At 46.6% G+C, this 14,066-nt stretch overlaps 1 protein-coding gene across 3 annotated transcripts in view; it reads left to right on the forward strand.

Annotated features, from left to right (window-relative positions):
- The first annotated feature begins 306 nt into the window (after window positions 1-306).
- Window positions 307-14,066, forward strand: part of KDM4A (lysine demethylase 4A) — a 45,368-nt gene continuing 31,608 nt past the window's right edge. The window contains exons 1-8 of one of the 3 annotated variants that reach the window (XM_032877537.1): window positions 307-414; window positions 3,599-3,775; window positions 4,410-4,585; window positions 7,549-7,663; window positions 9,351-9,544; window positions 11,944-11,993; window positions 12,749-12,852; window positions 13,247-13,384. In XM_032877537.1, the coding sequence (XP_032733428.1) occupies window positions 3,638-3,775; window positions 4,410-4,585; window positions 7,549-7,663; window positions 9,351-9,544; window positions 11,944-11,993; window positions 12,749-12,852; window positions 13,247-13,384 (915 nt within the window). In that variant the 5' untranslated portion in view covers window positions 307-414; window positions 3,599-3,637. Of the gene's footprint in view, window positions 415-611; window positions 709-3,598; window positions 3,776-4,409; window positions 4,586-7,548; window positions 7,664-9,350; window positions 9,545-11,943; window positions 11,994-12,748; window positions 12,853-13,246; window positions 13,385-14,066 lie in introns of those variants that run through there. The other 2 variants (XM_032877536.1, XM_032877538.1) reach the window with 2 other exon arrangements.

Raw genomic sequence — 14,066 nt, forward strand, 5'->3', positions numbered from 1 at the left:
CACTGTCCCCACCCGACCCGACCATCCCATTTCTAGGCGCTCGCCTTTTTCAATGCTGATTAGCTATGGGCGGCCAGAAGCCCTCCTATGATTGGCCAGCCCCGCGATTCAGCCAAGATGCTCAGTGGCCGCAGTCCCGAGCTGTACAGCGTTTCCTCCTGGCAACAGCCCGACCCGGCGCTCATAGGCTGAGCAGACTGATATGCCCGGACTTTTGGGCGACTGCAGCGCGTGCTCATTGGCTGTTTGAGGAGTGATAGCGGCCCTCAGATTGGTTGACGCTGTGCGTCTGCGCGAGGACCGACTTTTTGGAGGAGGCGGAGCTTCGTCCTCCGCCGGCTGGAAAAGCGGTAGGTACGGCTAGCGGCGACAGCAGGAGCCAAGCCTTAGCCCTGCCGGGGCAGTGGGCTTTAGGTAAGAACGATGCCGTTTTGGAATCCTTTAGGTTTGTTGCTGCTGTGGCCGTGACCGTGAGCTCCGATGGGGGGAGGGGCGGGGGTTTGCCGTCAGCGGAGAGTGATAGGCATGGTTCTTGGCCAATGGGAACAGGAACTTCTAAAATGGGTCCTGAGATTGGTCCTTTCTAATCTCTTATGGCCAATGCACATCGGGAAGGGAGGCGGGTGTACTGGGCCTTATTTTCTTCTTCCTGCGGCCGGGCCTCACTCGCCTAGGCGGCGGGGCCGGGAGGGGCTGTGCCTCTACGCGGTGAGGTTCGGGGACCTTGGGAGCGGGGGGCTGCCTTGGGAGTGGTACCCGCGGGGGCACCTGCGAGGGGAGGGGGCGGGAGTTAGAGGAGGTTGTTAGCTACAGCGACCTTTATTGAGTTACTAAGTACCGGGCCTAGTGCTTAGCGTTTCGCTTGCATCATCTGAGTTAATCACAGCAACCCTGCTGGGCCAGGAGGTTGGGATCCCCATTTTACAGGTGGGAAAACTGAGACTTGAGCAACTCACACAGCCAAGGTCACATAGCTAATAAATGGAAGAGACCGGATCTGAATTCAGAGTTGTTTTGATTCCGGAGCCGGGGCTCTTCAACCACTAGGCTTTGTTGCTGAATGGGGGAAATGAAGGAGTCAGGGAACAGGAGCTTTCCCCAGAGAATAGGTTGGGGGAAGGGAATCCTAGGGTTGAAGAAGGGCAATGAGCAACTGAAGTGGGGGCGAGGAAATCAGTTATTCAACAGTTCCCGAGCATCTGCTCTGTGCTGTGCATTGTTCTAGGTTCTAGGCATACAAAGATGACTAAGTCCAGAGGCGCCCGGGTGATGGGGCCTAACACCCTGTTCTCATGATTATATGTTTTTGTAAAATTTGGCTGAAGTAAGATACTTTGTGTTTTTAAGAAAGAGGGTCTTCGAAATTGGTTAAACTTGAGGTGCCTCCACACTTGGATCTTCCCTGGCAAAGGGCTTAGTCTAGGTGGAAATTATGATGTAGGCAGCATAGGATAATGGCAGAAGCACTGGGAGTGCATTGCACGACGGTGGGGTGATGACCTGCCATGTAAAACGGGGATAGTCGTATACCTTCCATGTAAAGTTTTTGTGAGGTGCACGAAAAGCTCCTGGCCAAGAACATACTTTGTTTTTGGTGAAATGGAAGCTTGAGAGATGTGGGTAGTAAGGCTTGTCTTCTCTCCTTCCTTAGACAGTTCTGTGCCATGCTGTCTTGCTAGTCTGTTAGTAGGTTGCTGGTAGGTTGGAGGCAGTTGCTTGAGGCAGTTGCTTCCCTTCTGAGTTCTTCAGCTCTCAGGGGAACTCTTGGAGCTGAACTGCCATGGGTTTGGAGCCCAGATTCGGGGAGTTGAGGGAGTTGAGGGAGATGTTTTTGCTTCTAAAGTGACTCCTTTCAGCTGGTGTGCTTGGTTCTTACTTGGTTGGAATAGTCTATTGTGTTACCAGGCACTGGGATGCACCCACTTAGTTGCTGGCCTCATCTAGAAACAGTATTTCACCTTTTCCAATCAGTTTGAAGTTTGTCCTGTATTGTCAGTGTATTGCCCATTTAAATTTTGTCCTTTGAATTCTGGGTATGGTGCAGTTGAACTAGTCTCTAGCTTGACCTCCTGTGGTACTGCTGAAATGACATTTTGGTTTAGGTAGAACAGTTTCAGTTTAGGGTTTGAAATACTAGCATCAGAGTACTTTTTTAACTCTTAAGCTTTGTAATCTTGTACCCGAATATCTTTCCTTAGGAATCTAGAGTCCTATTTTAAAGTTGTGCCCTAAACTTTTAAAGTTGTGCCCTAAATGGGAGCCCATAGGTGGTTGTTGTTGTTTTTAAAGATTTTATTTACCTATTTGACAGAGAGACACACAGCTAGAGAGGGAACACAAGCAGGGGGAGGGGGAGTGGGAGAGGGAGGAGGAGGCTTCCCACAGAGCAGGGAGCCCTATGTGGAGCTCAGTGCCGGAAACCTGGGATCATGACCTAAGCTGAAGGCAGAGGCTTAACGACTGAGCCACCCAGGTGCCCCTCCCCTGTTGTTTTTTAAATCTAGTTGTTAAAAAAATAAATAAATCTGGTTGTAATACATTAACACCACCCCCCCAACCCAAGCAATTATCAGAGGTGAATAGGGAGGAACTTGAAAGATAGGAGTAAAAGGGGCAGGGCAGCTGTAGAATTGTTAAATGGGACCAACAATTTAGTAACAAATTTTAGCTGAAACAGTGTTTCCATTTTGTGAGATTTGATTACATACAATTTTGATACATTGAATTCTTTTCTCTCTTTCATTCTTTCTCTCTCTTCCTTCCTTCCTTCCTTCCTTCCTTCCTTCCTTCCTTCCTTCCTTTCTTTCTTTCTTTCTTTCTTTTTAAAGATTTTATTTACTTATTTGACACACAGAACCACAGCCAGAGAGGGAACACAAGCAGGGAAAGTGGGAGAGGGACAATCAGGCTTCCCGCTAAGCAGGGAGCCGGATGTGGGGCACGATCCCAGCCTCGGATCATGATCTGAGCTGAATGCAGACGCTTAACGACTGAGCCACCCAGGTGCCCCAATACATTGGATTCTTTTAAGCAGAGCCTTTTCTATTTGTATTCTTGTTCACTTAAATAACCTACCTAGAGGCAGATTCCAGCTGCGAGGTCTTAATGCTTCTTCAGGATTTCTACACCTTTTACTGTTTCAGCACTGACATTCCCAGCATTTTTTTTTCTTTCTTTCTCAAGTTTTATTTAAATTCCAGTCAGCTAACGTAGAGTGTAATATTAGTTTCAGGTGTAGAATTTAGTGATTCATCACTTATTTACAACACCCAGTGTTCACAACAAGTGCCCTGCCTCCTTAATATTCATCCCTCATATACCCATTCCCCTGACATTCCCACCATTTAGTTCTAATTACATTCTGTGTTCTTTTTTTTTTTTTTAAATAAAGTTTTTATTTATTTATTTGACAGAGATTACAAGTAGGCAGAGAGGCAGGCAGAGAGAGGAGGGGAAGCAGGCTCCCTGCTGAGCAGAGAACCCCATGTGGGGCTCGATCCCAGGACTCTGGGATCATGACCTGAGCCGAAGGCAGAGGCTTTAACCCACTAAGCCACCCAGGTGCCCCACATTGTATGTTCTTAATGTATTTCTTCAGGTTCCTGTCTGACCAAAGTGACCTCAGAAAGGAGGGAAGATGGCTTCTGAATCTGAAGCTCTGAATCCCAGTGCTCGGATAATGACCTTTTACCCAACCATGGAGGAGTTCCGGAACTTCAGTCGATACATGGCCTACATTGAGTCCCAAGGAGCTCATCGGGCTGGGCTGGCCAAGGTGAGGTTGGGTGGGGTGATTCTACATGGGTTTTATGACAGGGCCGCAGGAATTTTTCCTAAATGGGGAATGAAAGCCAGTCAGGATGCTCAGTGTATACTGTCCTGTTTGCAAGTTAATTCCTTTCGTTAACGTCTGAAGCATCTTTCGGGTAGGAGGAGAGCTGCTTGGCATCTCTAAAGGGAAGTAAAGAGCCAGTGTCCCAGGGCCAGGTGCTGTGCTGCTTCCATCCACATGGTGATGTGTGCTTTAGTGGTTTTACCTGTCACTGAGGGCTTAGACCTTCCACCTTCTCTTGTTCTCATTTCAGTCCCATCCAGCAGCCTGAGAGCAAGTTGGTTCTTCATGTGCACTTTCTGTTAAGATTAAGAGACAATCAGCTCTTCAGCCTTCTGTCTTGGTGTCCGGATAAGATACAGAGCTGAGAATGAGTATTACTTATCTTTGGTCATTGCAACGAGGCAGCCAGTTGGTGGCCAAACTAGATCAGGGCTAGCACATCAGTGTAACTTGCTGTGTTAAATCAGAGTCACTTTATAGTAAAATCGGCTGGTTGGATAGCAGCCCACCCACATCCTGGACTGTGACCAGCTTGCCAGCTTTCTGATCTCTTTGTTTCTTGTGTTCCCTACAGGTCGTTCCTCCAAAGGAGTGGAAGCCACGAGCATCCTACGATGATATTGATGATCTGGTCATTCCTGCCCCCATCCAGCAGCTGGTGACGGGGCAGTCTGGCCTCTTCACTCAGTACAACATACAGAAGAAAGCCATGACTGTTCGTGAGTTCCGCAAGATAGCCAATAGTGATAAGTGAGTGGAAAGCTGTCTCTTCCTACCCTTCATAGGGTCTAGGAGTGAACGTCTCATCCTCATGGCTGTCTCCTAACCCAGCTGCTGTGCCACTGAAGGGCGGTGTGCTCAGCCCTAGCTCTGTCTCCCCTTCTGCTCTTTTTATGGAAGTGTCCTTACTATTCTCAGTACTGCGTCACATTCTAAATGCATCCATATTCTTACCTAAAGTAATCCCACTGTTCTTCCCGCAGAAGTGGGATCATTCTCTGACTTTGGTAAGTTGCAGAGTTGCAAAGAGAAAGTTGGGAGTTGGTTCAGAAGGAGTTTTTGCCAGGTGTGTTAATAACACCTGCTTATTGAAAGCTGGCCCTTATAGTTTCTTCTCTTCCTTCTGGGTGCTTCTGTCTTTTATCATGCTCAAACTCCTCACCACCCGTCCAGCCACTGTCTCCTTTATGTTTGGACGTAACAAAGTGTGAATAAACTGCCATGCTGGGGGACGCCTGGGTGGCTCAGTTGGTTAAGCAGCTGCCTTCGGCTCGGGTCATGATCCCAGCGTCCTGGGATCGAGTCCCACATCGGGCTCCTTGCTCTGCAGGGAGCCTGCTTCTCCCTCTGCCTCTGCCTGCCATTCTGTCTGCCTGTGCTCTCTCTCTCATAAATAAATAAAATCTTTAAAAAAAAAAAAAAAAAAAAAAAAAAAAAAAAAAACTGCCATGCTGGTTGTTACTTTCTTTGCCTTCGTTCATCATCCATACATCCTTATCTCTCTTAGACACGCCTTTGTGTAGGCCCTCGGTTTTCCCCCGTTTCTTCTCTGTTGTTTTGAATATTTAGCTTTCATTCGATCTCAGATTTACAGAAGATGATTTTGTGGTTCCCTCTTGAGCCCTTGACTGCTCTTTCTTTCTTTTTTTTTTTTTTTAAGATTTTATTTATTTGACAGACATAGATCACAAGTAGGCAGAGAGGCAGGCAGAGAGAGAGAGAGAGAGACAGACAGACAGAGAGGAGGAAGCAGGCTCCCTGCAGAGCAGAGAGCCCGATGTGGGGCTCCATCCCAGGATCCTGGGATCATGACCTGAGCCGAAGGCAGAGGCTTTAACCCACTGAGCCACCCAGGTGCCCCTTGACTGCTCTTTCTTTCTTTCTTTTCTTTTCTTTTTTTTTTTTTTTAAAGATTTTATTTATTTATTTGACAGACAGAGATCACAAGTAGGCAGAGAGGCAGGCAGAGAGAGAGGTGGAGGCAGGCTTCCTGCGGAGCAGAGAGCCCAATGCGGGACTCGATCCCGGGACCCTGGGATCATGACCTGAGCTGAAGGCAGAGGCTTAACCCACTGAGCCACCCAGGCGCCCCTTGACTGCTCTTTCTTAATCCTCTTTTTTGGACTTTTCCTTTCCCATGTTACTCCTTAATTTTGAGTGTCCACAAGAGATTCCTTCCTTTTTTCTTCCTTTTTTTTTTTCCTGTGCCCTTTTGATCTGTACACATCTTGATTTCAGCCAGTCAGATATGTTAGATTGTGTCTTTGCTGTGAACGAGCCCAGAGCTGGATGTGTGTCTTGGCAGTCTTCACACTTCCAAGGGCACTACTTCGTGGCTTTACAGTCGTGCTCTCTCACATCAGATCTTGTTCTGTTTCTGTGCTTTGCCACCTTTTCCTTTGACTTATCACAATTCAAAATGTGGTTTTCTAGTTCTGTTGAGAGCTTAACTCTTTGAATATCTGTATCGCTGACCAACCTGCTGTTGAAAGAGTGAATTTATGTAAGAGCATGTTGAAGAAGTGTGACGAGCTCTGCAGATGAAAGGCTGTGCCATTCTTTATGTCTGGTTTTTAGCTCTGTGCTGGGGCTGGGCTCACCTGCCTTCTGGCTCATGGGGCTCCGCCAGAGGCCTCAGTCTCTTGTGTCTGGTTTCTCCTGTCAACATATGGGAGGCCTTTTATTTCAGGATGCCTCTTTTTCACGTAGCAAGTCTGTGTCTTTCCCCTTCATCTGAAATGCAACAAATCCTTACCCTTGATTTCTATGTGCATGGTCAGCCAGCTTTAAGAAAACCCAGCCAGTAAAAATCTGAATTTATAAAGCAGATCAGTTGGAGGTGGAAGAGTTTGAAATATTTCAAAGGGCATTTAAGAATCCCAAACTTCATTACTCAGTAGGCTGACATTAAATTGTAAGGCCGTATTTAAAGTAAGATTTTTTCCCATTCATTCCATTGTCTCCCCACAGTCTGTTTTGGGTCTTCACTTCCACTATATCCATTCATATTTTTTTTTGCCATTTGAGTTACAATGTGCATTTTCAGATATCTATTTGATTTACACATTATTTTTTCTTAAATTGCTGTGTAATAATTTTTGAGTGGTTTGAATTTTTAAAAGATTTTTTGGGAGTAAATTCTTAGAAGGTGATAATTGAACTAAAGAATAGACATATTTAATGCTTTTATAGAGGCATACAGACAGCTATGTTTGTGAGTACATACGTAAAAATATATTTTTCCCTTTTTTTTTAAAGCATCTTATTTTTTTAAGATTTTGTTTGTTTTTTTTATTTATTTGACACAGAGAGAGCAAGAGAGAGAGAGAGAGAGAGCACATGTGCATGTGCACACACACAGGCAGGGGGAGCACAGGCAGAGGGAGAGGGAGAGGCGGACTCCCCGAGGAGCAGAGAGCCTGATTCTGGGCTTTATCCCAGGGCCCTGGGATCATGACCTGAGCTGAAGGCAGAGGCCTAACTGACTGAGTGACCCAGACGCCCAAAATACTTTTTAAGAAAATAATAAAACAATACTTTGTTTTTAGGTGTGATTATTTGTTGAGTTAGCCACTGCATAGGGTGCTGGAAGTGTTAGTCTTGTTCGTCTGAAATATCTTGTCCCTAGAACAGGGGATTCTGTCTTGTGTGGCTCATAGTGCCTAAAGAATTTAGTCCTGGTAAGTGGTTAATACTTTGTTTACTTTTGAAAGGTACTGTACCCCACGCTATAGTGAGTTTGAAGAGCTTGAACGGAAATACTGGAAAAATCTCACGTTCAATCCCCCAATCTATGGTGCAGATGTGAATGGCACTCTCTATGAAAAGGTGAGACTCACTGGAAACAGCAGCGGTTTTGTGATTTAATACCATTTAAAAAAACATTTTTTTTAAAGACTAGTTGCTTGAGAGAGTGAGGGGGAGAGAGCATGAGAGGGGAGAGAGAGTCAGAGGGAGAAGCAGACTCCTGCCAAGCAGGGATCCCGATACGGGACTCCATCCTGGGACACCAGGATCATGACCTGAGCCGAAGGCAGTCATTCAACCAACTGAGCCACCCAGGCGCCCCAATTTTTTTTAGGCGCCCCAATTTAATACCATTTTTATCTGCCCAGCACATAGTAGGCACCTAAAAGCTGCTTTCTGAATGAGTGGCTTTGCAAAGAACCCTCCACCAAGGGCTGATGTGCCAAGCTTACTTAATTGTGGGTATTTTTGCATGTGACTGAATTTTATTTCTCCCACTCTGCATGTGAATTGGGCGATGTGGTGTTCTTTGCAAGGGCTGTTAGAATAGTCTGTGGGTGGTAGCTGATGAGTTCTTCAAAAGGTGGGATCACAGTTAATGAAAACGTTGGGGGAGAGGCAGTGTGGTTCCTACAGAAAAAAGATCACTGACTAATCTAGTGAAAGGGGTGGATATTTAAGAAGAGAAACGTATTTAGATTTTCAGAATCCTCAAACAAGATTTCTTTTTTTTTTTTTTAAAGATTTTATTTATTTATTTGACACAGAGAGAGCTAGAGAGGGAATACAAGCAGGGCGAGTGGGAGAGGGAAAAGAGGCCTCCCGCTGAGCAGGGAGCCTGATGCCGGGCTGGATCCCAGGACCCTAGGATCATGACCTGAGCAGAAGGCAGACGTTTAACGACTGAGCCACCCAGGCGCCCCCCAAACAAGATTCTTTAGCAGAAGCTATTATAACAGAATGCATTGGAGTGGGGTGTGGTGTTTTTCGGCTTAAAGAACAGCCTTAGATAACAGTCTTAGGAAGGAATATTTGGGATGGTTTTTGGATGATTAAAAAATCTGTAGGGAGTTGGAGGGATTATCACTCAGATTAATTTAATGTTTTTGTAAATTACTGGAAGGAAGGGATTTAAATAGATCTCAAGTTTTTTTCATGGCAATTTTTTGAGTGATGGAAAGTGAAACTTACAGATGTAAATGGCAGGCAGATACTATAAAGGTCTGCGACGGCGAGGTACAAAAGCCGGGCACGATAATCCAGAAGGGATTTATGAGAGGTGGGCTCCTAGCAGACCATTACAGTTTAGGAAGAGTATTTGGGTGACACTGTAGACTTTTTACGGAAGACACTGCCCAGTAGAAATTGGGGTTAAAGAGTCCGAAATTGGGATAGTTAATTACCATGTTGTATTTTTGGTAGCGTTAAGAGTTCTTTCCTATTTTGATATAAGTTTCTTTAGCTTCAGATCAAACTCCTCCTCCTGGGGTTAAGAACAGGCTGGCTGTTCCCTTCTGATTCGTCTTTCATATCCTGGTTTCTTTACCAAGTGGTATTTGGCCTTTGGAGGTCTAATTGCGTCCGTTCCAGTGGTGGCTGTGAAGAGTGAGTGAGGGGGGCTGTGGTTTTGGGGTCGAGGCTGTTTCCACATTATTCCACATCTTTCATTAGAGGTGGCAGGTCACCCATTGCCTCTTCTGTGATTTGTAGGTTAAGAGCCTTAGTTTATTTTTACTATAATTGCCCTTAACTGTGATTTTCTTTGCAGCATGTGGATGAGTGGAATATCGGCCGACTGAAAACAATCCTGGACCTGGTGGAGAAGGAGAGTGGGATCACCATCGAGGGTGTGAACACCCCGTACCTGTACTTTGGCATGTGGAAGACCTCCTTTGCCTGGCACACCGAAGACATGGACCTCTACAGCATCAACTACTTGCACTTCGGAGAGCCGAAGTCCTGGTAAAGCTGGGCTGCCCTTGGCTCTGGGGCTTCTCGGGCTACCACAGGCCTCTCAGCTCTTGTGTGCCTACACGGTACCTCGGGATCTGGTTAAAAGGCAGATTTTGCTTCAGGAGGCCTGGCCTGGGACTGGCATTTGACATTGTCACCAGGTGTTTCAGCCAGGGGCTGCTGTTGGAGCCTGGTGCTCAGACTGGTCTGTGAAGAGCAGGGCTCTAGGTGGCAGAGCGTTTAATACCCCTGTGTGAAAAGCTAAGTTGGTTGAGTTACTGAGAGCCCCAGAGGCTCTTCCAGGCTCTCCCACTGTGATTTATTTTTCTGAACAGGCCTGAGGCATTTCTTAGAGGCAGGCTTCTAAGACTGGAGGCACTCCTTCAGGTGACAGAAAGCTTTTTTTTCCTCATGGAAAAAATACTTGGTGAGCAGCACTGTGTGCTTAACCCTGAGAGGGGATGCAAGGCTTCTCAGTGTATGCTTCCTGCTCTCCGGGATGTTCTCAGTCTGGTTGGGGAGAGAAAGATCTGTTCTCTCCTCTCTCCCTGTGCTGACCCGTCTCGCAGTCCCAGCATTTTAGTGAAGGTGCTATGTTGGACAGCAGTGACCAAAACAGATGAGGCATCCATTCACATAGGTAGGAGACTGAACGTGTGAGGAAATAAATACACTGAAAGAAGTTCTGATGAGTGCTCTAGGTCTGCATAGGAAGGGTACGTGAACATGGGGTGGGTATTAGAGAAGGCTTCCCTGGGAGAGGTGACAACAAAGCTGAGCCCTAACATGAGGAGGCCTAGCTGACTGGGAAGATGGCGGGTTTGGGGCAGGGAAGACTGAGGAGAGCATGTCCAGGCAGTTGGAACAACACATACAGGGAGCCTAAGTTGAGAGAGAGCACAATGTCTTCACAAACTAGAGGAAGTCCGTTGTGGTGCGGGTGCTGCGTATTAGGAGGGAAGAGCTGGAAGGCCGGCAGGGACACCATGGGCCAGGTCACAGGAGTCGTGCAAACTGCATCTTCATTTCCTTTGCCAGCATCTTCAGCTGCCTCTTTTTCTCAAAGGTTTTCCTTTCTTTTTTCAGATGCTTTCCAGTTTCTAATCTTGGTGGGGGCAACCTTCTAATCTTCTGTTCACCCCCTAACTGCTGTCGCATTTCTTTTCTTAGATGGCTAGACTTCTAGAATCTGTATGTGTTGCTTTTGTGTCTTTTGCTTTTTTAGTCCTAAATTCCCTGAGGTTGGATTTTCATTATTCTGTAGAGAGAAGATTTTCTGGTTATTACACGTGCTCTTTAGGTCATTGGAAGAGGGACCTCCAGAGACTTCTGGTCATTGTTGCCTGATGGACCCAAGGTCCTTTGGATGACTAGCATTTTCTGCTCCTCCCCATCTGTTTCATAATGAAATTATTTGGGATGAGAAATTTCTGTTGGGGAATGATCTTTAGAGTCAATTATGAAGGTTAAAGTAGACTTACTATGAGTTTCAGAATATGAAGTTTTAACAGTGTTGCGAAAATTTTAAGTGGTTACGTGGTTTCTCTCTCTTTTTTTAATCGGGGCACCTGGGTGGCTCAGTCAGTTAAGTGTTGTTGTTTTTTGTTTTATTTAATGAGGAACAATTTCTGTGGCATCTCACTACCCTGCAGGGTGGAGGAGTAATTAATTATTGGGTAATCAGTGTAGCTGTTACAGAGATGAAGAGAAAAATGGGCTCAGCAGCATCTATGGGGCCTGGTCTGTGGTATCAAATCCCATTTTCACCTCGTTTTCCATTCCTCTTCTATCCTATCCCAGTAAGGCCTTTTTAGGCTGTGCCAGGAGCACTTAATGCTATCCTTTTAAAGAAAAAAAAATTTTTTTTAAATATTTTATTTGACAGAGAGCGAGAGAGGGAATACAAGGAGGGGAAGTGGGAGAGCGAGAAGCAGGCTTCCCACCAAGCAGGGAGTCCGATGCTGGGCTCTATCCCAGGACTCTGGAATCGTGACCTGAGCCAAAGGCAGACACGTAATGACTGAGCCACCCAGCCGCCCCCAAAATTTTTATTTCTTTAACATTATAAAGGAGAGTACCGCTGATTACATACCATAAATTCTGGCTCTTGTCTCGGTAAATGAAAGAATATAAGAGAAATAAATTCACTCGTACTTACTTGTGGGCTCCTCCCTCCTGGCCCCCAGTAGTCTAATAAATCATTTCTCCAGACTCCTTTCTAGTTTTTGTAGTTAGGAAGTTGAACAATCTGTTATTTTATGAGGAAAAAAAAGCTTTCTGTCACCTGAAGGAGTGCCTCCAGTCTTAGTCTCCCTGTTTGAGGGAGAGCTGTTTTGAGAATGGGAAAGAGTTCCTTAACCTCCTATAGTGTCCTCTGCTCCGCATCCGACGCTTCTCTGTGACTGCAGGTACTCTGTTCCCCCGGAGCATGGAAAGCGGCTGGAGCGCCTTGCCAAAGGTACTGTGACTCCTCCCTGTGCTGGGTCAGACCTCCCCGTGTGCTGTGCTCCTTGTTCTAAAATGTCCGTTCCCTGGTCAGATGCTTTTGTTGTCCTTCCTCAGGCCTGTGTGTAGGGGGTGAGCTGGACTGCCAGATTGGTTACCCCAGCAGAGCAATTAAATTGGAAACTTCCTCCATTTGTCCTGGGAGGGGACTAAATAATTCTTTTTTTTTTTTTTGACTGCTAAGTAAGTAATTCCTAGTCTTTGCCTCAGTTTTATCAGGCATGGGTTTATTTGACCAGAGATCGTGTACCATGCAAATTGGGTCTTGTTTCTGCTGTCGGAAACCCAAATGTGAAAATTCAGTTTTTGTGCTTTTGTTCAAGTGGATTTTAGTAAGTTTGTACCTCCAGAGAGCCTGTTTCTGGAGAGCTTGGGTGATCTGCACTGTGGATGTGTTACTAATGAAGGACTGAGGGATTCAGGTTAACAGAGGAAGGTCCTAAACAGTTTAAAGGCTTTTTATAAGAACAGGGGAGCTTGGGTGATCTCAGTTTCCCAAACAGAATTTGATTACCCACGTAACAGCTTGCATGGGAGAGAGCCTAGGGGCTCACTGTAGAATCTTAGGATTAGCTTGAAGCTAGAAGGATCTGTGGTGATTTTATCCTCCTCCTCATCTGGATGAGATGCCCAAGGGTGCAGCATCTCTAGAGTTGAAGAGCTGGCGTGGAGCAGTGTCTTAACCTGGGCCCATGTTCCTTGCAATAGGTTTTTTCCCTGGAAGTGCTCAAAGCTGCGAGGCTTTTCTCCGCCATAAGATGACCTTGATTTCCCCTTTAATGCTGAAGAAATACGGAATTCCCTTTGACAAGGTGAGCTGATTTTACATACAGAAGTCTTTCGTCTTACCCTTTCTGGTCTGTTTCACCAAGGGGCTTTAATCTAGTTCATCCTTCTGTACCAGGCATGGGCCAGAGCTAGCCTATATAGCAGTACTTTGATATACGAGGATATTAAAGGTGGGGGTACTGCAGCTTCCCAGTGCCCGAGCAGAGTCTGGTCCCCTTGAACACTGTTGATTTGGAGGAATGGTCACTTACAGTGATGGGGTCGGATATGATAGGGCTTTGCATTTTACAAAGACCCCTGGTAGTTCTAGGACTTTCCCTGGGTTACTCAGCGAAGCTCGCGGCGCTGGAGGTCAGACGTCCAGCTGGGTAGACTTCAGCCATTTGCTGTGGCTTCTTCAAGTCCGCTCTTGTTCAGGTCACTCAAGAAGCTGGAGAATTCATGATCACTTTCCCGTACGGTTACCATGCCGGCTTCAACCATGGCTTCAACTGTGCGGAGTCCACCAATTTTGCTACCCGGCGGTGGATTGAATATGGCAAGCAAGCGGTGCTGGTAAGTCTGTCTGGTTTCTTTCTGTAACTCCGTGCCCGAAAACGTCTGGTGAGCAAATTCTTGTTAGCTACACTGGCTGGCGATTAGAACGTTCTTTGAACTGCCGGAATTCAGAAACGGAGTGATAGGAATGGGCAGAAGTGCCCCCATATTGTGTTCATCTAGAATTGTAAAAAGTTCAGGTTTGGGGCACCTCAAGTGAGGTTTCCATGCTTACATCCGTTGAGCTTGAAAACCACACCTACACACACTGGTGCTTCTTGCTTTGGCCCCTGTGGGTTTTCTCTGAGAAGTTCTTCGGGTTAGGGAAGCAGGCAGGGCTAGACATCTGACTGGGCACGCCTGCTCCTGTGGGCCTGGCTGGGCTAGAGCGCGGACGGAAGGTGGGCGTCCGCCTTCCCGGGCGTGAGTGCGGAGCTTCGTTGCGGTGTTTTTCTGTGCAGCCTGGCAAAGGGCCTGGGTGGGCGCACCCCAGCGCCGCTCATTCCTGCCTGCTCTTTCCCTGCTTCCCCCCCATGCTCGAAGGTTCCGCAAGGCCAGTCCGCTCTCAGCTGTGAGTGCCAGCAGTTTGGCTTTAAATGGGCTTGTTTCTTTATTTCACTCGGGGGAAGGAGATGGGATATGGGGGTCGTGGGGAAGCCGTTAAAGCGTGCTGACTGGAGCTCTCCTGGTTCCCTGGGAC

Source organism: Lontra canadensis, unplaced genomic scaffold (assembly GCF_010015895.1).
Source record: "Lontra canadensis isolate GAN:19392208 unplaced genomic scaffold, GSC_riverotter_1.0 scaffold60, whole genome shotgun sequence".
Taxonomy (NCBI): Eukaryota; Metazoa; Chordata; class Mammalia; order Carnivora; family Mustelidae; genus Lontra; species Lontra canadensis.